General features: G+C 44.2%; 1 protein-coding gene and 1 pseudogene across 1 annotated transcript in view; both read right to left on the bottom strand.

Moving 5' to 3' along the window:
* LOC126156057 (uncharacterized) overlaps positions 1-18248 on the bottom strand; it is a 56151-nt gene extending 37903 nt beyond the window's left edge. Inside the window, exon 1 of the mRNA XM_049916275.1 lies at positions 18051-18248. Within this exon, the coding sequence (XP_049772232.1) occupies positions 18051-18248 (198 nt within the window). The remainder of the gene's footprint in view (positions 1-18050) is intronic.
* A 1049-nt stretch (positions 18249-19297) lies between these two features.
* LOC126164321 (5S ribosomal RNA) lies at positions 19298-19415 on the bottom strand (annotated as a pseudogene).
* Between the last annotated feature and the right edge of the window lie 4904 nt (positions 19416-24319).

Below are 24319 nucleotides of genomic sequence, written 5' to 3'. Positions count from 1 at the left end.
TCCTTTCCTAATCCGATGAGACCGATGACCTCGCTATTTGGTCTCTTTCCCCAAAACAACCCAACACAACATCGCATCCGACGAATCGATCGGTCCGGTAGAGTTCTTTGGCAAAGACCTTACTCAACTTTAATTTTGTCTGTCGTGCTGGATGACAAGTCGGTAGAGAAAAATCAAACGTAAATAGAGTCAAATACTCCCTTTACAAACAATGCTGCCTCGTTTAAGTAGCCGGCTGGCGTGGCCGAGCGGGTCTAGGCGCTTTAGTCTGGAACCGCGCGACCGCTGCGGTCGCAGGTTCGAATCCTGCCTCGGGCATGGATGTGTGTGATGTCCTTAGGTTAGTTAGGTTTAAGTAGTTCTAAGTTCTAGGGGACTGATGACCACAGCAGTTAAGTCCCACAGTGCTCAGAGCCATTTGAACCATCGTTTAAGTAGATGCTGGCATTCTCTACAGAACTACTCGTTATGCCGTTAAGTTATCAAGAATGTTGAAAATAGTGTTACAGACACTGCCGGTATAGTTGAAAATTTAAGGTGCTGTAGAATATTAGTAAGTAAATTGTTGATGTGGAAAGCCATTAAAATATCTCTCTGCTTCTTATAATTTAATAAAATTGCATACATATATACAATGAGATGAGGTGACAAAAGTTATGAGATTTCCCCCCCCCCCCAAAAAAAAAGAAGAAAGAAAACATGTCGGACCTCCTTTTGCTAGGCGCAGTGTAGCAACTCGATGTGGCATGGACTCAAGTCGCTGGAAGTACTCTGCAAAATTATTGAGCCATGCTGCCTCCATAGCCGTCCATAACTGTGAAAGTGCTGTGCATGCAGTCTTTTTTGCACGAAATGACGTCTCGATTATGGCCCACAAATATTCGATGGGATTCATGTCGGACGATCTGGGTAGTCAAATCATTCTCTCTAACTGTCCAGAATGTTCATCAAACCGATCGCAAACAATTGTGGCTCGGTGACATGGCGCATTGTCATCCATGACAAAATCCATCGTTGTTTCGCTGCAAGTGGTCTCCAAGTAGCCGAACATAACCATTTCCAGTCAATAATCGATTCATCGGACCAGAGGACCCAGTCCATTCCATGTAAACACAGTCCACATCACTTGCGCAGTGCCTTGTTAACAGTTTGGGTCCATGGCTTCGTGGAGCCTGTGCCACACTTGAACCCTGTCATCAGCTTTTACCAACCGAAAACGGGACTCATCTGACGAGGCCACGGTTTTCCAATCGCCTTGGGTCCGATCGATATGGTCACGAGCCCAGGAGAGGCGCTGCAGGCGATGTCGCCAAATTTCGATCCACGGCGGTTATTTCACACATTGTTTCTTGTCTATTAGCACTGACAACTTTGCGCAAACACTGTTGCTCTTGGTCGTTAAGTGAAAGCCGCCGGTCAATGCGTTGCCCGTGGTGAGAAGTAATGATTGAAATCTGATATTCTCGGCACTCTCTTTTCGCTGTCGATCTCGGCATACTGAATTCCCAAATGATTCCCGAAACTGAATGTCCCGTGCCTCCAGCTCCAAGTACCATTCCGCGTTCAAAATCTATTAATTCCCGTCGCGCGACCATAATAAACGTCGGAATCCTTTTCACATGGTTCACCTGTGTAGAAATGATAGCTCGGCCAATGCACAGCCCTTTTATACCTTGTTTACGCGATACCAATGCATTCGTTATCCCATGAGTCTTTTGTCACCTCAGTGTAACTGCCATATTTCCAACCCCACTTTCATTGAAAAGAGGGCATTGTTTGTGCGAACATTTTGATTTGAAGCAGTCTGTAGTTTGACTTTGGGATGCTTTTCCCATTCGTCCTGAAATCTCTTGATTATATACGAGGCAACAATGGAGCATTACTCTTAACTTACTATTAGCGCTCTTCTAATTGGGTAGAGATTCTGTTGACAGTCAAAGTACAGAGCTAAAGGAAATAGCAAAGAATGAGAATATTAAACCTGCTGACGGACTGGGTCCGGAGAAAATACAAAGTAAATAAATTAAATAACCATAGGAACAGTGCGTGAAGGTAGGAAGTAACAAATTACATTAAATTTTGGTGTGAATGTGAATTATTGAAGCGGACACACAACCAGAACCAATGTCAAAACGAGAGTTATTAGGAAGGAAGGATAGTATTTCGGATAATATTTGGAGAGGGTTTTGCAGAGAAGTCGAGGTCTACTGCATCGGAATATGCAAATTTACCGGAGGGTGACGCTAAGAAATTGTTACCCCAAGGTCCGGTACCGCCTAGACTATATGGACTCCCGAAGGTTCACAAAGAGGGGGTACCATTACGCCCCATTGTCAGCAACATCAGGGCACCCACATATTTGTTGGCCAAATACCTGACGGGAATATTAAGTTCTTATGTGGGTAAATGCCCTCATCACATCCGTAATTCCGTGGATTTTGTTAAACGCCTTGATAGCTTCAGGTTGGATGAGTCAGATATCATGGTGAGTTTTGACGTCGTCTCCTTGTTTACGAGGGTACCCCTTCGAGAGTCACTAGAATTGATTAGTCAGAAGTTTGACGAGAAGACCACTGAACTTTTTAGGCATGTCTTGACTTCCACGTATTTTCTTTTTAATGGAGAATACTATGAACAAACGGAGGGAGTCGCCATGGGTAGCCCACTCTCACCAGTGGTAGCGAATTTGTACATGGAGAACTTCGAGGAGGAAGCCCTGTCGTCATCCGTATGGAAACCTACTTGCTTTTTCCGTTACGTGGACGACACGTTCGTCATCTGGCCACATGGTATGGATAAACTCCTTGACTTCCTTACACATCTAAACTCCATACACCCCAACATCAAATTCACTATGGAGACTGAAACGGAGGGTAAATTACCTTTCCTTGACGTCTTGGTCAAGAGAAGGGCTGACGGCACCCTAGGTCATGGGGTGTATCGGAAGACAACGCATACCGATCTGTATTTGCACGCAGACAGCTGCCACCACCCTTCACAGAGGAACGGGGTACTTAAAACTCTAGTACATAGGGCGCGCACTATCTCTGACGCAGAGAGTCTACCCCAGGAATTGGAACACCTGAGAACTGTATTTCGAAAAAATGGGTACTCAGAGTGGCAGATTCAACGTGCTCTCCGCCCAACCACTGCAGCACAACCTGTTGAGATGGATGAAGTCACGAGGGAGGAGGTAGGCACTGCATTTATTCCATACACAGGCGCACTCTCGGGGAAAATCGCCCGCATTCTGAAGAAACACCAGGTCGGAACTGTGTTTTGTCCTCCAAATAAAACTCGTGCACTGGTGGGGAGCGCCAAAGATGACCTCGGTTTGAGGAAGGCCGGCGTGTACCAGATTCCGTGTCAATGTGGCAAGTCGTATATTGGTCAGACGATGCGTACCGTCGAGGATCGATGCCGTGAACACCAGAGGCACACTCGACTGATGTATCCGAACAAGTCGGCGGTCGCTGAACATTGTTTGTCGGAAAATCACGCCATGGAGTATGACCGCACGAGGATTCTGGTACAGACGTCGAGATACTGGGACAGCGTTGTTAGAGAGGCCATCGAAATTCGCACCAATGACGACCTCATAAACCGTGACTGTGGCTATAATCTTAGCAAGGCTTGGGAACCAGCGATTGGGTTAATCAAGAGTACATCGAGCAAACGTATAGTTGTGACGACCACGGCGGACAGAGCCATCACTCCGACGTCATCTCAGACGCCGTCGCAATCTGTTCCACCGCGCGACCGTGGCGCGGGGCGCGGACGGCGGAGGGAGCGCGCCGCGGGCGGAGGGTATTTAAATCGGCCGCCGCCGCGACCGAACCCAGTTCCCTCTGAGCAGCCATAGCGTACGGATCTCCGTGCCGGCACGTTCACAGGAGCTCAGTCCGTCAGTTCACCTGATGATGGCGACATGTATGATCGCCGAAATATTGTGCCCGTTGGACACTATAGACCGGCAGCACACCCGTGGATATTTTGATGCTCACAGGATGTTTCCGAATCACTCATCAGATTACATTTAACAGGTAAACAGTTGTAATGAGATCACCGCTGACAGCAAACTAAACGTTATGTTCACTGGCGCTAGCCACTCCCTACCATTTGCCACCGCTCATTCACCTTCATACACTGTGTAATACTGTCTTAAATGCCTATTTTCAAACATATGTACAAAGGTCGGTCTAAAATTAATGCACAAGTAGTTCGATAATGTTGAGACGTGCTAAATGAAACTTAGTAAGTAGAAACATTGATCTTCTATTACACAAATGGTACATAACTTTCGTTTCCTATTGTTTCAGGTAAGCCAACACGGACGATCAACGTTTTGCCGCTCAACGCCAACGATTACTGGTTATATTCCTGCACAGAAGTGAAAATATCTCAGGAACATCCATTCATAGTAAGCTGTTATCAGATCAACTCAGTAAATTAGAGAAATGTGCTTCAGAGAGTTCATCATAGTGAAACCAATCATATTCAGTTATGCCAAAAACCATCACAAATTTGAACGATGATACTCCGACTCGGGCAATGATGCACGCTGTGTTAAGATCAAAGAAATCACACAGACAATGAGCGCTGGACCACCGTAAGGCAATATCGCACTCTGCACACATGACGGTTCAGAAGGCTGGCCAATTGGGATAAACCGATATCCCACAAATATGGCATCATTTTGATTCTTATATGGAATTGTGGTTCCAAAGATCCAAACCTAGAAAATTTCATCTCTTGACTGTGTGCTACAGAGCATTAATTTTTGCCTAACTTTAGTAAACAGTAAAGACGTCCCTATGTCAAGCAGGGTTCCACAGACAATCCCGTAAGATGGTACTCAAAAAACAAAAGAATCGATTAGTGACAGCAGTACGATGTAGGTTTTCTGCACTGCTGCCGTCACATTTTTGTATGCGACCAGTGGCAAGAAAGTGGATTTTTGTATACTTTGCCCAAATTTCACTGTATGCATACGGCATCATTTTCTGTGTTGCGTTGCTCTTTCTTGATTTACGGAAGAGTTAAAGGTTTGAAACCAAAAACTGAAAGCAGAGTAAAACAGCAATGCCCAACAGTTGATATTTACGATGTTAAGAATCGTAAAGGTATGACAAAAAGATTTAATTCAACAGATATGAAACATGTTTTTTGTGATACTGCAGGTGTGTGTGTGTGTGTGTGTGTGTGTGTGTGTGTGTGTGTGGTATTAGATGTTTCAGATTTACAGAAGTATACCATAAATGAGAGTAGTCGTGATGAGTAGAAGCAAACTTCCTCACTTTTGTAGTCGAAAATGGGAGATATTAATTATTTCTGATGTTCCATTCCTTGCACTATCTGTGAAAGCTTTGTTTCAGTACAGCTATGTGAACTACTGCGGTTTCGCTATGGAATGAGTCACGCGTGGTTACTGATAGCCTCGTTTTTTCTGTAAAAAATACAGCGATCAGTCATTTAGGAATACCAAGGTGATTCGTATTGGGAATACTGGCAGTATTAACAAACTCCTTGTCCCTCTCTAAGGCCCAAGGGATGTCGACCGACCGCCGTGACATCCTCTCCCTTGAGGTGTCCCGCAGACGCAGTATGAGGGGAGGGGGGCTGTGGCTGTGGTCAACACGCCACTGTCCCGACCGTTTTGCTGACTTTCCAGCCGTGGAGCCGCTGGTTCTCATTCTAGTAGCTCCAGGGTTGGCATCACGAGGCTGAGTGCATTCCGTACCAGTCCTTGGCAGTACCGGGAATTGAAGCCCGGTGTCCCGCATGGTTGTCATCTAAACTGGCCACTCAGCTACGAAGGCGGACACTGAGAATGTTAGGTCCGCCTTAGGTCGAACGCTGTGATGTGGTGGAGCTCGGAGATTAGCGATTCGAATTGTCGCGATAAAAGGAATTTAACCGTAACAGTTCATTGGCAGATGGAGGCGACGTAGCGGTGCTCGGTTCCTGATCATCTGGTGTTCTCTGGTGGTAAGTGGTCTGACGGACTAAAGGCGTAAGAAGCTCGTGATCAGTCCATTGACTGGGTGCATGAGGCTCGGCAGTTTTCTCAACGCTTTTCCAGCTTCACTGTCCGTTAATCTTTGGTCCAATATCGGGAGAAACAACGCGGTAAAAGCTAACCACAGCCGTATATACGCTTCAGCTGCGCAACGGCTGCATTATCTATAGAATGGAAATGGCAATACTAGAGCACATGCACTACGACATTAGTAATAAACCAATCCTTGATCCGTGTTGCCCTATTAGTTGGCGATTTACCTTAGAGTTGTTGTTGTTGTTGTTGTTGTGGTCTTCAGTCCTAAGACTGGTTTGATGCAGCTCTATCCTGTGCAAGCTTCTTCGTCTCCCAGTACATACTGCAGCCTACATCCTTCTGAATCTGCTTAGTGTATTCATCTCTTGGTCTCCCTCTACGACTTTTACCCTCCACGCTGCCCACCAGTACTAAATTGGTGATCCCTTGATGCCTCAGGACATGTCCTACAAACCGATCCCTTCTTCTAGTCAAGTTGTGCCACAAACTCCTCCCCAATTGTATTCAACACCTCCTAGTTAGTTATGTGATCTACCCATCTAATCTTCAGCATTCTTCTGTAGCACCACGTTTCGAAAGCTTCTATTCTATTCTTGTCTAAACTATTTATCGTCCACGTTTCACTTCCATACAAATATTTTCGGGAACGACTTCCTGACATTTAAATCTATACTCGATGTTAACAAATTTTTCTTCTTCAGAAACGCTTTCCTAGCCATTGCCAGTCTACATTTTATATCCTCTCTACTTCGACCATCATCAGTTATTTTGCTCCCCAAATAGCAAAACTCCTTTACTACTTTAAGTGTCTCATTTCCTAATCTAATTCCCTCAGCATCACCCGACTTAATTCGACTACATTACATTATCCTCGTTTTGCCTTTGTTGATGTTCGTCTTATAGCCTCCTTTCAAGACACTACCTTAGAGTAAGCGCCCAAAAGAAACAAAGATAATCTCTACCACAAATTAAAAAAAAATAACGTATGAAATGTCTAATAATTGATGGGAGTCTAGTGACTGTAGCATCACATCTAATAGTGAATGACTTGTGGAGAAGACCAGTGGGCGGTTTTTAAAGAGACTACATAATGCACTGTCTAGCCCAAGACCTGGTGCCGGACAACTGTACCACAAGGAAGCGCTGACGCAGCGCTGCTTCTCTTGGTGCAGTTAAGAGGAGAATGTAATCGAAGAACGTAAGCCGTAAGCACAGGAAAAGTGGTCAGCATACCGCCAAGCCTGCAACGCCACTTCCGCCAGCAATTACAATTGAAGGTAATGACATGAAATGATCGTATGGCATTATTGGCCGGGTGACCCCCGTCTGAGGTAATCCGCCCGCCTTGTGCAAGCCTTCAAACATGGTCCAGTCACATTGTGACCAACGCCTACGTTCCATGTCATCGTGCAACACTCGGTCGCAGGTGGCAGGTGGGAGCACTAGCGGTGGAGAGTATGTAAAGCTTGTCTCAAAGTGCATGAAGAAGTGCATCAATGGGTGATTCCCTGGGTGAGAGACCCTGTAAAAGCAGATGGAGAAACATCCCCCATGAGAAAATCCCAGCACGACAACTAGCGCAGAGACGCGGAACGTACGTAAGACAGTGTGCGAAAAAAATCAGGTCATTGAGAATACTGGAAAGTAATCTCACGAATATACTCTGTAATTTCTTGTGTCTGTTTTACACTAAAACCATTAACACCTGGAAGCTACAAAATGAATGAGTAGTGAATCTGTGAGAAATGTACCGTCGAGGACAATCTTGTGTTTTTTATGGGCCAGGACAGAAAGATTGCGTGCAGTCATACCTACTGGGAGACAGTATTAGCGAACATCTTACAGCTGGCGCTGGGCGAATTACCACCACAGATTAATGTTATTCTTAAACACTGATCAGCCAGAGCATTGTGTCATTAGACTTACTATCGATATAATCCCCTTGGGGCGATAGCAGCGTCATGTGACAAAAAATGACTGCTAGTCAGCCACACGCACGGTTCATGTATTGTCAGTGAACGTGCTGTCCGCGTGTAGAATGGGAAAGGCGCGCGATGTATCTCAGTGTGACGGAGAGCAGATTGAGATGGACAGGAGGATCGGGACGAGAGTTACGGAAACTGCACGACTTATCGTGTGTTCGAGGAGTGCTGTGGTTAGTTTCTTCAACACGTGGCGACCCAAAGTGAAACCACGTCCAGATGTTAGGGATTGTGAGGCCACCCCTCATGACAGATGTGGGCAGTCTGGTAAAACAGGACATGCGGCGAACTGTGGCGGAACTAACTTCAGACTTTAATGGTGGGCAGGGTACAGGTGTGTCTGAACACACACTGCACCCAACACTCCTAACGATGGGCCTCCGCAACCGACGACCCATGCATGTGCCAAAATTAACACCACGACATGGGCAACTACGACAGAAATGAGCGCATGACCATCAGCACGGGGCGTTGGCGCAGTGGCAGAGCGTTGTTCGGTCTGATTAATCTCGATACCTTCTCCATAACGCCGATGGGAGGGCGCAAAACCGTCGTCTTCCAGGGAAAGAGCTGCTTGACACCTGTACTGCAGGACGGAAACAAGCCTGTGGCGGCTCCATTATGCTCTGGGCAACATTCACGTGGTTATCCATAGGTCCAATGGAGCTCGTGCAAGGCACCATGACGGCCAAGAGGTATCGTACACTGGTAGCAAACCACATACAGTGCTTCATGACGATCATGTTTCCCGACGGCAGTAGCATTTTTCAAAAAGATAATGCGCCATGTCACAAGGCCATGAATGTGATGGAGCTGGTAAGGAACACATTGGCGAGATCCAATTGATGTACTGGCTCCTCAGTTCGCCATATATGGATCCGATGGAACGCATCTGGGATGTGATCGAACATGACGTCAGAGCCCATCGCTCCCCTCCCCAGAATTTACGGGAATTAGGTGACTTGTGTGAGGAGATGACGTGCCAACTCCCTCCGCCGATCTATCAAAGCCTAGTTGCTTCCGCGCAACGACGCGTCGCCGCTGTTATCTGTGCCAAATGTGGACATAAAGGCTGTTACGTAGATGGTCATTATGATCAGTGTACATCAGTCTGTTGTCTACTTCTTGAAACAGTATTTCCAGAATATCATTTACAAATTGGTGTTGACTTGACTAATGCACACATTATTACAGCGTGCGACGGACTGCTCGTTAAACCACTGACATTTCCACTGTCAGACCTTCAGCCTTCGTTAATAATCTGGGGCTCAACCTCTGTAGAAAGCTAACTTGTTCGACCTAAATAAACAAAGCACTCAAAGCGTGAAAGTGCCATAAATACAATGTACATTCACCGCATTTTTCACCTACTAGCTTTCGTAACTCCAGCTTTGACCTTAAGTACAGCTGGATGTCCATTAAGGCAGTGAAGCCGCATTTGGTAGGAGAGGGGTTCAAATCAGGTTGCGTCAAAAACTGATCTACGTTTTACGTGGTTTCTCTTAATTACTTGAAGTGAATGATGGGATGGGTTCTTGAAAAAGCAGTGCTGATTTGCTTCCGTTGTTGGCTAATCCGAGCTAGTGCTCCACCTGTAACGAGGTCGCCGACGACGGAACGATGGACTCAAATATGTCACCGCTTTCCTTTGCAGTGTGGCGCCTCTTTAGTAAGATGACGGTAGAAGATTTCAGAAATGACCATCTTCGGCGCCGTACATTGTGATTTTCATTTCCAGTAAAACTTTCCCAGTGTGTGACCGTGTCATCATGGTATATAGACCAAAAGTCCGACCACTGTTGCGAACTGATTTTCATTTATCATCACAGTTTACGAACATAATGGAGCCATGGGGTATAGACCGTCTCAAGCGTTCAATTACTTTTAGATTTTGTGAGTTTGGTTCTCGAGGAAATCAAGTTTGCGCCGCATTATTCGAGCCATAACCGTGCACGGACCCCGTTCACGCATCATGGGGGGAAGGCTAGGACCGTTATCCTCCCGAAGGATGCCATCCCCATAAACAAAAAGATATTCTATATTATAATTTGCATTCCGTGTCCAAGACCATATCACAGTGACGCAATTGTATGGCTAGAAGCGGTCCGAGATACTGCCGTGCGGAAATGCTTCTGTTTCTCTTCCTCCGCAACGTACAACCGTTACTGGCGGCCTGCCCTTTGGACATCGTGCTAGATGGATGCACAGTCTAATGTTTTGGCAGCACAGTTGCTAACCGTTCACTTCTTATGCAAAAGATCGGTATGGAGAAATTTTGTACCCCGATATGAGTTACAGTATTTGTAATCCATATTACGGGGCGAATCTGAAGTCTGTATGATTCAAGGCCACGAGCTTAGCTCAGCGAGGCAGATTCACGAAAAGACGTTTTTTGTTTGCAGTGGTGTGTTATGAGTGTACGTTTAGTGGTTTCTTTATACCAGTGTAAGTCGTATACTCTCGTCGACGAGACGTGAAGAACTAGTAACTCCCTCAGTCCTCAGACTGAACCTATTTTTACAGTATTATTTCCATTGCAGCATTTCATATCTTATGAGATATTTTTCCTTCTTTATAATAAAGAAATTCATTATTGCTTAAGTAAAAGAAAGTCATTATTGCTTAAGTAAACGTTAATATTTATAATAATTTAGTTCTGTGACAATATAGACTCTCTCTTTCTTTGTGAACTTTTTAGCAAGCTATTTGTGTGATTCCGGAAGACTGATAGTAATAACTCAAATGCAGCAAGAAAAATAAGTTCTAAGACTTCAGAGCATAGATTTTCATGTATATAGGTACGAAACGAAACTGTCATAGGGCAGACAAATTACATAAAATTTAGCAAAGGCACAGCTCTTATTTTAAAGTACGGGATATCTTGATAACCCGATATAAACTGGACGTGAATATATTCCATTGGAGATGAATTTCGGAGTACTGGATCTTGCTATCCAAGTCTTCGACGTCGTATTTGTTTTTCTGGATCTTCCCCACAAAATATTGTGGTGTGGTTTAGCTTTTTCTGTCCTTCAAGCCCCTAACAACATACGTTAATTTATCGCAATAGCTTTTAAGTGCGGAAAGTGCAACTGGTTAACTGATTTTTCTATTGCTCAGATTAACGAGCTATTTCGATCTCGGTGCCTTTCCATAGCTCATTTGCATTCTTTACATCCTAACAGCGCTTTTCATTTTTTTTAAAAAATTACAAGTAGTATCCACAGCCCATCAAGTTAACAGTTCAATGTATATTTGTCAGACAGGGGTAAGTGTCCTTCCCACGAAGAATCTGAGTTGAAGGTCAAAGTTTCGCGGAGCACAGTTATTGGGTTCGTGCTGAAATTTTGAGGTGTTATAGATCTGAGATACCCGCGATACGAAAATAAATCAATAATACATTTTCCCTTATTATTCCACGACTGTGTCAATGTTTGGGTATTTCCCTAGACCACGTCCAAATAAATCTGCTTCTTTAATGTGCAACGTGTAGTGAAGCCGCGTTTGAGAAAATATCCTCTTTGTATAAGAAGTTACACTCGAAGATTTGTGAATACGGAACAAAGTGCACGAGATAGCTTGAGCATGGTGAGGTGGGTGTGGAATCCCGGCTCGCGCAGCTCTTGATGCACTGGCGTTGCAGCAGGACTTGCAGTATTCTCGGTACCTTTGTGGAGCTTTACGGTCGCATAGCGTCATTGTTGTCGGCGATAAATCTCGGAATTTATGGTTACGTTCCTGCGAAGCAATCCTTTGTACGTGCGCCTCCTTTATGACAGAGGACCGTAACATCTAGAAATTATTGTTGGAGCTTCGTCAAGCGTTTCTTTTCTTGAGATGTACCACTTTTCATCCCCGACGAAAACTCTGAACGAATACATGTGATGGATGTTATTCAAGAGCTAGCAGATGTACGCTACTGGTCATGTCTTCATTATTTATACATGTAACACGTGCTACACATAACTAGAATGTTAATCGCGCGGGAAGAATGACATTTAAAATGCTTGTCTTAGGAAGATTTGCTTCTTAAATGTCTGTCTTCGCGCTGTAATTAATCTAATCTCCTCCTTCTGATCCCAGTGGGAACGACCATAGAAGGTTGTAAAACACATGCCTAGATTTATTTAAAGCTGGTTCTTGAAACTTCACAAGTAGGCTTTTTAGTGATGGTTTGCATCTGTCTTCAAGTGTCTTCCAGTTCAGTCTTTCCAGCATGTCCGCGCCAAGTTCTTTTAGTTGGTTACTATACAAACTGACAGTATTATAACACCTGAGTATTGTACTGACTGCCATTTTTGGGTACACATTCAACATCAGTTTTTGCAGACCATCGACAGACGCCGACAAACATGTTTAACACATTGGCTGCCATAGAACACTTAGGTTACCGACCCTTAGGGCCATTTCGTATTTTCATTTTTTATACACTAAAGAAACTGTTAATGTATGTATAAGTAAGCTGGAAATATATCAGTTTAGTACCTAAGGTACTTTTTGTGTGAGTTACGTATGACCCATGCGGCGCCAGAGTAAGTATGCCAGCCAGGGGAGTCATTTACTATGTGGCTATTAATTTTGGGTTGGTTCTCCTCTCGCAGAAGTTATGAAGGTGAACAGAGGCGTGTGGAAAAGCTTTAGTTGAAGTCATGGACATAATTGGTGAAGTTACTCCATCGTTATTTAGTTCTAACTCAGATGACAATTTACCAGCGGAGTCTGCAAGTGAAAGAAAGTCATGAAGACGATCTTCCACCATTGAAGGCAGGAAAAAAAGTTTTATATCGACATTCAGCTAATGAGGCAGGCTACACAGGTGTAAAAACTAGCCAACAATGCACCTCCAGCCCTGTTATTGCAATAACTGACACAGATGTTTGATACCGCAATGAAATACGTGTGACACCAGGAATCTCCGAAAATGAAAACCGTACAAAAAATGTTAATGAGATTGTCTGGGGGGCGGGGCTTTCAGTTGTGGGAAAAAACATGAAACATTATACGTTTATTCACACCAATTTTGGTATAAAAACTTTTGTTTTACTAAATCTCCAAGACCAGACATCCTACCATTGCTTCAGATATTTTGTACTAACGATATTTTAGAGTATGCGACGCAGTCATCTAACTTACACGCGAAACAAGTCCTAGAAAATCATTCAGTCAGTATCAATTCACCACTGAGAAAATGGACTGACGTCACCAAACAAAATCCAATGTCACAAAATCAGTTGGAATTGCTGTTACGTGAGTAGCATTTTCCTGAGGACGATAAGTGCTCTCGAGGAGACAGTGATTACTGAAAAAATTTCAAAGTGCAGTGGTGACAGGCAAAGAAGTTTGCATTGATGAAATACTTGTGCCGTTTCGAGGAGGACTAAGTTTTATTCAGTACGTAAAGAATAGCGCCATAATTTCGAAATAAAGTTATTCAAACTCTGTCTAAAGGGTGTCTACACCTAGAATCTGAAAGTATGCTGTGGAAAGGATGCCAAGCCGAGTGTTCTTCTTTCAACTTCTGTTGTTATGATCCTTACGAATAATTTACTGAAGGAAAGATTTTATGCACAGAAATTTTACACACGTGTCCATCCAGCTCACCAAGTTCTTGAACGATCAAAATATTTAGTTGACACCCTTAGATCAAATAGAAAACTCAGCCGTCAAATGTTGTACGGGTGAATCTGAGGAAGGACAAACCCGTAGAAAAAGAAAGTAACATAGATGTCGTAGTAGTGACATGGAAATATAAGCGGGATGTGTTACGTTAAGTACTGTTCATGGTGCAGGAGAACAAGAGATCCAAATCAAAAGATGCATAAAGAAAAAACCAGCAATGATAATTGACTATAATCGGACAAAGTCGTTTATAGATCTCTCTGACCAGATAGTCTACTCCGATTGTCTAAGGCGGGTTGTGAAATGGCACAGTAAATTAGCAGTTGAATTGATGACAGGGTCAGCGCCGACAAACGCTCACGACGTTTACCGATACACCAACAATAAGAACATATCAGTGACTGGAGTCAAAGTGGAGACGACTTTGAAACTTCTGCGCACAGAAGATGCAGATGAGTTTGAGACATCTCTCATTAAAGCCATCGCATTGCCTTCAGATATCGCACTTGTGAACATGGGAGCAGGCAGACGTAGGTGTATAGTGTACTATGTGAACGAGAGCCAGCTATCAAGAAATGCAAACGAACTGCACGGAAATGTATGAATTGTGACTCTCTTTTTTGTGCAGAATGTATTTTCGTAAACCAAAGTGCATATAAGTGCTAGAGGTACAAAAGGGCCACTACACAAATATTATCAATTTAATTGTGGTCACAATTCCGGTTAGAGAATGTAAATAAAACTGTGTGTAACTTATATTCTACAGTGTAAATTGTATGTAAAAATAAATAAGAAAGTACAAGATGACTGAGTCCGTGAATTGTATATAACTCACGATTACAGGTGCCTATAACTTTTCTTCAGTTCTTGAAAATCGTAGGCCACGAACATGATTTGTGAGTTACCACGGAATTTTAAACGACAATATGCCCTTGACTTGTATTTACTTCATGAGGCAGATAGTGTGTAAAGCACCTTGTCGTTATATTTAATGCACCGCAACGTTCGGCGTCAGAGGCGGAATGCCTGGGGAGCACCTGTGTCTGTGGCGTGTGACTGCCACGCCTGGGTGGCCTCAAGCTGCTTTCCACCTCTGCGCTGTCACGCGTTTTTGAAGTTACGTGTATACGTTTTGTCTAAGTAAGAGGTTAAGCTGACGCTCCGGTACGTACAGTTTTCATTTTCTCATCCCGTTTTAGTACTGCTGACTGTAATGACACTTCTTGGTATACCCTTCAGGGTCTACAGTTTTTAGTTGGTTGGGTTTTCTCTCTTTTAACTATCTGACGTATGCTACTGTCACGCAGATTTTCAACCACAACAAAGTCACAGACCCTGAAGCTGAAAATTCTCCTTTTCTCGTTCCACATAGTTTACTGAATTTGCATGGGAACGAGGGACTGATGACTCTTTAAAGTCATAACAGTCTTCATCATATCTGGACCCAAAAGTAAAAAATCACCATCCTCATTTTCACAAATCTAGACTGAAGCGGCAAAGTTAAATTTTACGCAGAAAAAAGAGGCCGTTTCCCTTTGGATCTTCCATTCTTACTCCGTAAAAATATTCCGTGATTCTCGAGAGTAATTAATGTTGCATGTACAACAGCTGCACATGATAGGAATATTACGTTTAAAATTAGCATCCGTGTGCATATAAATATATATGAGGGGGGAGTGGGAGAGAGAGAGAGATGAAACTCTACATCGATCGGTCAAGGACGAGAGAAGAAGGATGTTAGTTAACCATTGTAAAATTTGAGATGCAGTACGGTATAAAACTGGACAGTTTATACTAAATTTGGTATGTACCTGACCATTGGGGAACTAATAAAGATAATCAACTAACGCATAACATATAAATGACTTCCTCAGAATAAATTTTGGAGTAGTAAATTTGCAGTTTCCATTAGAACTACTGATGGCCTTGGGAGAGCCAGTCCTCACAAAACTCTACCAGCTGGTGAGCAAGATGTATGAGGCAGGCGAAATACCCTCAGACTTCAAGAAGAATATAATAATTCCAATCCCAAAGAAAGCAGGTGTTGACAGATGTGAAAATTACCGGACTATGAGTTTAATAAGTCACAGCTGGAAAATACTAACGCGAATTCTTTACAGACGAATGGAAAAACTAGTAGAAGCCGACCTCGGGGAAGATCAGTTTCGATTCCGTAGAAATATTGGAACACGTGAGGCTATACTGACCTTACGACTTATCTTAGAAGAAAGACTAAGGAAAGGCAAACCTACGTTTCTAGCATTTGAAGACTTAGAGAAAGCTTTTGACAATGTTGACTGGAATACTCTCTTTCAAATTCTAAAGGTGGCAGGGGTAAAATTCAGGGAGCGAAAGGCTATTTACAATTTGTACAGAAACCAGATGGCAGTTATAAGAGTTGAGGGACATGAAAGGGAAGCGTGGTTGGGAAGGGAGTGAGACAGGGTTGTAGCCTCTCCCCGATGTTATTCAATCTGTATATTGAGCAAGCAGAAAAGGAAACAAAAGAAAAATTCGGAGGAGGTATTAAAATCCATGGAGAAGAAATAAAAACGCTGAGGTTCGCCGATGACATTGTAATTCTATCACAGACAGCAAAGGACTTGGAAGAGCAGTTGAACGGAATGGACAGTGTCTTGAAAGGAGGATATAAGATGAACATCAACAAAAGCAAAACGAGGATAATGGAATGTAGTCGAATGAAGTCAGGTGATGCTGAGGGAATTAGATTAGGAAATGAGGCACTTAAAGTAGTAAAGGAGTTTTGCTATTTGGGGAGCAAAATAACTGATGATTGCCGAAGTAGAGAAGATATGAAATGTAGACTGGCAACGGTAAGGAAAGCGTTTCTGAAGAAGAGAAATTTGTTAACATCGAGTTTAGATTTAAGTGTCAGGAAGTCGTTTCTGAAAGTATTTGTATGGAGTGTAGCCATGTATGGAAGCGAAACATGGACGATAAATAGACTAGACAAGAAGAGAATAGAAACTTTCGAAATGTGGTGCTACAGAAGAATGCTGATCATTTATTATTATGATTTATTATTTGATGGGTAGATCACATAACTAATGAGGAGGTATTGAACAGGATTGGGGAGAAGAGAAGTTTGTGGCACAACTTGACAAAAAGAAGGGACCGGTTGGTAGGACATGTTCTGAGGCATCAAGGGATCACAAATTTAGCATTGGAGGGCAGCGTGGAGGGTAAAAATAATAGAGGGAGACCAAGAGATGAATACACTAAGCAGATTCAGAAGGATGTGGGTTGCAGTAAGTACTGGGAGATGAAGAAGCTTGCACAGGATAAGGTAGCATGGAGAGGTGCATCAAACCAATCTCAGGACTGAAGACCACAACAACAACAAATTTGCGGTGGTTTAGTAGCAGCACAAGATTTTCCCTTATTTAGTGCTACAGTGTTAACGAAGCATTTCGATATTTGCTTCGAGTGACTTAGGACAGGAATTCCCAAACTTTTCCTACAACGGAACACTTTGAGAAGCCTAGCAATTTGTTGGAATAATTTGTTTATTTTGAAGGTGAACAGGTTTTTAAAAATCGAGAAAAATTGATTTTCTGTGATTACCTCAATTGTAAATCATAACTAGTAACATAGAAAGCATAATAAAATTTTCATCCAAACTATTATCGTCAGAATGTCGGAAAAACGCTATTTCATTAGCAGTTCTCGATGGAGCAGTTATTCACTTCTTGCGGAACACAGTCTGGGAAACGTTGGTTTAGGAACACCACGGAAAAGGTCGATCAGAATAACTGTACGGAGCCATGCTACTCTTGAATACGCGTCCTGTACAAGTGTTTCCGTGTTTCGTTGGTAATAGGCCGCACCACGGATCTAAAGATCTTGAGTTTGACCTCCGGTCAGTTCTGGGATTTTTATCTCACTCTTCTTTCACGTCAGGCAATGTAAGTTAATGTGAAAAATGACGAATTGCACCATCGTTCGGTGTCCATGGTGAACTGTAAGTCGTCTGGTAACTAACTGGCTGGGTAGGGTCTGAGGCAGGCGTCCGGCGTCCGGATGTAAACTCCATTATGGCCATTCCAAGTGAGGTGTTAAAAAGAACTTTGAGGAGGATGAGATCTGTAACACACACACACACACACACACACACACACACACACACACACACACACACTCCTCTGTCTCTCTCTATCACTCTCACTCACTCAACCAATCAACCAATACGCTGTGTCGATCACTCTCTTAAAAAGGAAAGGGAAAAAATACTATACGTAAATGCCACTGTCACCATTTAGTTACAGTCCACAACACATCACTGTCCCAATGTCTTTGTTGGGCGTCGGAAAAAGAGTAGCGTGAAACACTGGACGGCAGAGCAGTGGCCGCACGCGCTGTCAGGACAAGCTCACCAGCTCGACGGCGATCATGACGATCCTGACGGACTGCAGGTGTCTGGTGGTGGTGGCGGGCCGCATCTCTACAGCAGCGACGCCAGTGGAGGGGAGTGATGCGTAGACGGCGCGTCCCGGCGGGCGACTGGCTGTTGAGGCACGGCCGCGGCCAGAGCCAGGAGCGGTGACGGCGGCGGCGGCGGGCGGCGCGCGCATCGCTGCGAGGTGTTCCGCGAACTGGGTCAGCGCTCGCCGGCTCCTCCCGTCTGCGAGGCCGCGGGCCGCGCCAGCGCAGATTTTCCCGCGGATTGGTGTGCACACGGCGGGCGCTGAGTCACCTTGACCCGGCCCGCGTGCTCACGCAACGTCCGCGAAGAGCGACACCCGCGCACGTATGCCGTCTGCCTGTCGGAAACAAATGCGAACCATGCGGCTCAGAGCGCAAACGCAGCCGTACACTATCGCTACTACTCGGTCTTAAGACTGTAGAGTGGCGTCTCGTCAACGCTACCGGCGTGTTCAGAACTAGTGCTGATTTACACTGAAGCGCCAAAGAAACTGGTATAGGCAAGCATATTCAAATACAGAGATATGTAAACAGGCAGAACACGGCGCTGCGGCCGGCAACGCCTATATAAGGCAATAACTGTCTGGCGCAGTTGCTAGATCGGTTACTGCTGCTACAATGACAGGTTATCAAGATTTAAGGGGGGAAACCACATTAGGAGGCTGTTAGACACTGATTTTTGGGTTATGTTTTGGGTGGGAAAAATTAATTAGAATTTAATCAAATTTTGATAGCATTTCATTCATATATCGAACAGCTTTTGTGAATTTTTTTGAATAATTTCAGCCAAAAGTAACGAAGTTACGCTTTGATGTCTGCTGAAGGTTGTGAGTATAGTTCTCCAGTTGCGTGCAGTGTAGCCATTCCGATTTTCATCTGAAATCAAAAAGGTTTTGATTTTACATTAATAACTTAGTTTCTAATAATATCAACCTTAATGCATGTGCTGGCTTTAGAACAATATGTTTCGATTTCACGATTTTTTTGTCTAATGTTAGCACTCCGTCTTCAGGCCACGAGTGGCCTACCGGGACCATCCGACCGCCGTGTCATCTTCAGTGGAGGATGCGGATAGGAGGGGCGTGGGGCGAGCACACCGCTCTCCCGGTCGTTATGATGGTATTCTTGACTGAAGCCGCTACTATTCGATCGAGTAGCCCCTCAAATGGCATCACGAGGCTGAGTGCACCCCGAAAAATGGCAACAGCTCATGGCGGCCGGGATGGTCACCCATCCAAGTGCCGACCACGCCCGACAGCGCTTAACTTCGGTGATCTCACGGGAACCGGTGTATCCACTGCGGCAAGGCCGTTGCCTTTTCTGTAATTATGCTAAGGAAAATACCCTTAAAATCATGATATCATCTCACAAGTTGGTTCATGTAAAATTTGTAATTTTATAAAGGATCATACTATCACTTTTCATAATGAGGCTTCTGTACTTTTTGAGATAGATTGCACGCAAATGTGAAAAAAAGTCATTCCGAGATAAACGCGCTAGAATAATAAATTGTCGGAAACTAGAAATTCAAGTTAACAATAATGTAAAATGCTTACCGATTAATCTGCGATTCCAGCACCACATAGTAATCCTCCTTCCTCATAGGCTTCGTTTTGCGTTTGCAGCAGTGCTGGTTCCCGTGGAACTTTCTTTTACACGACCTACTGCGGCGTTCTTTAGACTCATTGTCGGCTTTCGCACGCGGAGACATTTCTCAGTCTCAATTATAAACACACTCGTAGAAGGCTGAGTCAGAACTGACTCAACGTAAGGTACAGCGACGCTCTAACGTAATATAACCGAAATAATCCCTTATCTTGTTGCTTCTAGTACCGTCTATACCGTTATTTGAAAAGAAAGCTACAAAGGCGGACTCCGTTTCAAGCCTATCTTAATATACAAAGCGACCGACAGGTTGAGCCGTCAAGCGTCTACCTCTCCGCCCTATCTGCGCTCGAGCCTGTACACGATGTGCACTCGGTTCTATGCTGATAAAATCTAAATGAATGCGAATTCCGCTTTGAAATTTTGACAGCATATCTTGCATAGTTAAGATAATGCAATTAAAAAAATCGGATTTGTTTGAACCTCCTAATGTGGTTTCCCCTGTTAAGTAAGTTTGAACGTGGTGCTGTAGTCGGCGCACGACTGACAGCATACAGCATCCCCGAGGTAGTGATGAAGTGGGGATTTTCCCGTACGACTATTTCACGAGTGTATCGTGAATATCAGGAATCGGGTAAAACACCAGATCTCCGACTTCGCTGCGGCCGGAAAAAGATCCTGCTAGAACGGGACTAACGACGACTGAAGAGAATCGTTCAACGTGACAGAAGCGCAACCCTTCCGCAAATTGCTGCACATTTCAGTGCTCGGCCATCCACAAGCCAGCGTGCGAACCATTCAACAAAACATCATCGATGTGGGCTTTCGGAGCCGAAGGCCCACCCGTTTATCGTTGATGACTGCACGACACAAAGCTTTACGCCTCGCCTGGGCCCGTCAACACCGACATTCGACTGTTGATGACTGGAAACATGTTGTCTGGTCGAACAAGTCTCGTTTCAAATTGTATCGAGCAGGTGGACATGTACGGGTATCGAGACAGCCTCATGAATCCATGGACCCTGCGTGTCAGCAGGGGACTGTTCAGGCTGATGGAGGCTCTGTAGTGGGGTGGGGCGTGTGCAGTTGGAGTGATAAGGAACACCTGATACGACTAGAAACGACTCTGACAGGTGATACGTACGTCTGTCTGATCACCTGCATGCATTCATGTCCTTAGTGCATTCCGACGGATTTCGGCAATTCCAGCAAGACAGTGCGACACCTCACACGTCAAGAATTGCAAGAGCGGCTCCAGGAACACTCTTCTGGGTTTAAACACTTTCGCTGGCCAGCAAACTCTGCAGACACGAACATTATTGAGCATATCTGGGATGCTTTGCACTGTGCTTCCTATTACTCTTTCGGATTTAGGGACAACCCTGCAGGATTCATGGTGTGAGTTCCCTCCAGCACTACTTCAGACAATAGTGGAGTGCATGGCACGTCGTGTCACGGCACTTACGCGTGATCGCGGGGGCGCTAAACGATGTTAGGCAGGTGTACCAGTTTCTTTGGCTCTTCAGTGTAGCACAAATGTTTCGAAGATATGTTTTTCTACGTTACCCATTTTTGCACTTTTCATTACTTCAAGAAGGTAATGTTTATATCACATAAATAACTGCAGTTATTATACCTGGATCAGAATATCCAAGTGACTAATAGTTGAGAATGGTAGGCACTGCAGCTGCACATACATTCCCCATTATCTGCGTATTTTCATTTTTTAGGACGTTCATAGTATTGACGCTTTCATAACCACTTTCATAATTACCCTGCTTTAACACTTGCCATGAAAGAAACTTATCGCAGAGGGAAACAAAACATGTAAGAACAAACCACAAGTATCGTAAGCGTAGAATTGTATCGCTGACCTCTCGATAGTCACCTCTTTGGCAACTGTGGAGCACAAGAGTGTCGTAGTAGTTACCGTGGACACGGGCATCGTGCAGTGTTGATGCTGTGGCAGCAGCACACATTTCTCAAGTTATTGTGATGTAATTAAAAATGTTTGGCACGCAAGTTGTACAATTCATATGATTATTCATGTCTCGATGTTAGTGTTTATCTCAGAGATGACGATTTTCGATCTCGTGTGTCGTGTTGGGAGGTCATTAATCAACCGCGTCGGAATGGTTACCGGAAGATAACGTGGACTGGACTGACTCTGATTACAAGTTCCAAGTGAAAGAAAAATGTTTGGTTGGACTGTGTGAATATCAGGAGCGTAGTTACTTTCTAGTTTCGGATGTCGCACTTAGACATTTTGAAAGATATGCGCCGCTATTCCGTCACGCTCACGCTCGTGTAATGAATGAAGGAACTGTTTGTACCAACTGGAAGGACTGTAGCGTTTGTCGACTTATACAGCACTTTTTGAATAGTGAACTTTATGGCTGTTGTGTGATGCACTTATCTGAATTGGAATATTACTTCAACAACAACCTTACTACGTCACAACGGATTACGCGATTGTAAATCATGTAACTGACTACATCAGCTGTGGAATGATGGTAATTGTGAACAGTGCAGTCCCACACTGTATGTGTGTTTAACAGAAATACTGAATTTTGCGACATTAAGTTGGCATTGTTTGTGTGAGTGGCTCCGCCCCCTTTTATATAGTAATTATTACATGATACGTCGAAGCAGGCAGTGCAAGGAGAGAAGAGCAACGGCTGCGCGAAAATCAGGTAGGTGGGATTGAGGCACGCGGTCGTCAAATATCCAACTGTGCAGAACAAATATACCGCACTTTCGCCGGACGTGTTACAGTTTGTTACGGACCACAATTCTCGTCGGCAGGTGACGTAGCCGTCAGTTGAGGCAGCAGAGCAATAACTTACAGGGTTCTGACAAAAATATGGAGGCACCGCGAGAAGCGCATGCGTGAACGTAGGTGCAGATGCTGTCCAAGCCTGCAGGTTACGCTGTTGTTTTTAACCACGAACGGCACCTCTGGAATGGTCTCAGCACGTTGCAAGTGTCACTCGTGGTCAGAACAGTGCTCTGTGCAGTCTTGAGGGCGTTATGTCGGAACCAAGGGAATTCGAACTTAGGCAAATTGTTGGTGCTCATATAGTGGGTGCTTCCATAAATCACGTAACCAAACTGTCTCGTGTTTCAAGAGCCACCTATCGTGGATTTATACTGCCTACAGAGAAAAATGAAAAACATCACCGGCTAAATCACAGTGCCGACGAAGGCGTGTGTAGAGAGTCCGTGACTGACTGTCATTGAAGATGATGGTGTTGAAAAATAAGAGGACAACAGCTGCAGAAGACAATGCACGACTGAAGGTCACACTCGCGAACCTTGTTTGCTCCAAAACGACACGAAAGGAGTTCTACAACCAGTGAATCGCAGCAAGAGCCATTCATCAGGGATGCAAATAGCCATGACAGGAAAACGTGGTGCCGAAGCTGTAAAACCTGGAAAGTGAAGCAACGGAAGTGTCATTAGGTCGGATGAGTCTTGTTTCACACTCTGTTCGACTTCTGGCCCAGTTTACGCCCGAAGAATGAAACATGGCGTTGGTTCGGTGATGACTTGGGCAGCCATATCGTGGTATTCTATTGGCTCCATGCTTACTTCGCAAGGTCGCAGCTGCAAAGGGTTACGTGATCATTTTCGTTCATCAGGTCCACGCCATGGTATAACTTTTGTTCCCCAGTGGTGAAGTGTTCCAGTATGACAGGGTGCCTGTTCACATAGCTCGCATCTACAAGGACTGGTTTTGTCAGCAGGAAGATGAAGTGTCACATCTGCCCCGGCCACCACAGTCACCAGATCCTTTATGGTCTACTTTGGGAAGAAGTGTGCGTGATTGTTATGCACTTCCATCAGGTGCTTGAAATTTCCACTATTTTGCAGGAAGACTTGTATAAGATGACCTTAAAAACTATGCAGGACCTGTATTTATTTGTTCCGAGGCGAATGAAGACTGTTTTCAATGCCAACGGTTTCCCTAAGCGGTACTAGGCATAGTGTTGTGATGTGTTTTTCGTGTTCCAGTTTTGTCCAATTCCTGTATGACACCTGTGCACATGACAGAAGGTGCGTCCAAACTCTTTCTCTGATTGGTTATAACTGTGGTAGCTGTCTTGTAAAGAAGTAGCTGTCAGTCCCTTTTTTATTTTAATCGAGAAATAAAAAAGCAATAATGTTTAATATACACAAATGGAGCAAAACACTAATTCTCACAGCCTTTGTTCAGGACAAACCCCACATCTCCTATGTATATTTTAAAATAAATCATCTTTCAGAACCACCAAGAGCTGGTAAAAAATAAACTAACTACCAGTTTCAGTTGTCTGATTATCCTGAGGTATCATAAAATTATTTACAACGATCTTTTTGGCGAAGTTTTACTATGGTGTCACAGACGTCCGTAATAAAATGCTTCATAACACAGTCAACAGCAAAATGCATAGATGTACTTTATTAATCTTCGTACACTGTCATAATGATGTTCTATCCTTCCGTGTGAAGTGCAACATTGCGTACTGCGCAAGTATTTGGGACCCGGATCAGATAAGACTAACACAGGACACTGAACGTTTGCGGAGAGGGGAATCGCGAGTGGTCTTAGTTTTCTTTGGTGCATGGGAAAACG

Source organism: Schistocerca cancellata, chromosome 2 (genome assembly GCF_023864275.1).
Source record: "Schistocerca cancellata isolate TAMUIC-IGC-003103 chromosome 2, iqSchCanc2.1, whole genome shotgun sequence".
In the NCBI taxonomy this organism is placed as follows: Eukaryota; Metazoa; Arthropoda; class Insecta; order Orthoptera; family Acrididae; genus Schistocerca; species Schistocerca cancellata.
The sequence above is the reverse complement of the archived record's forward strand: the minus strand, read 5'-3'. Positions and strand labels throughout refer to the sequence as shown.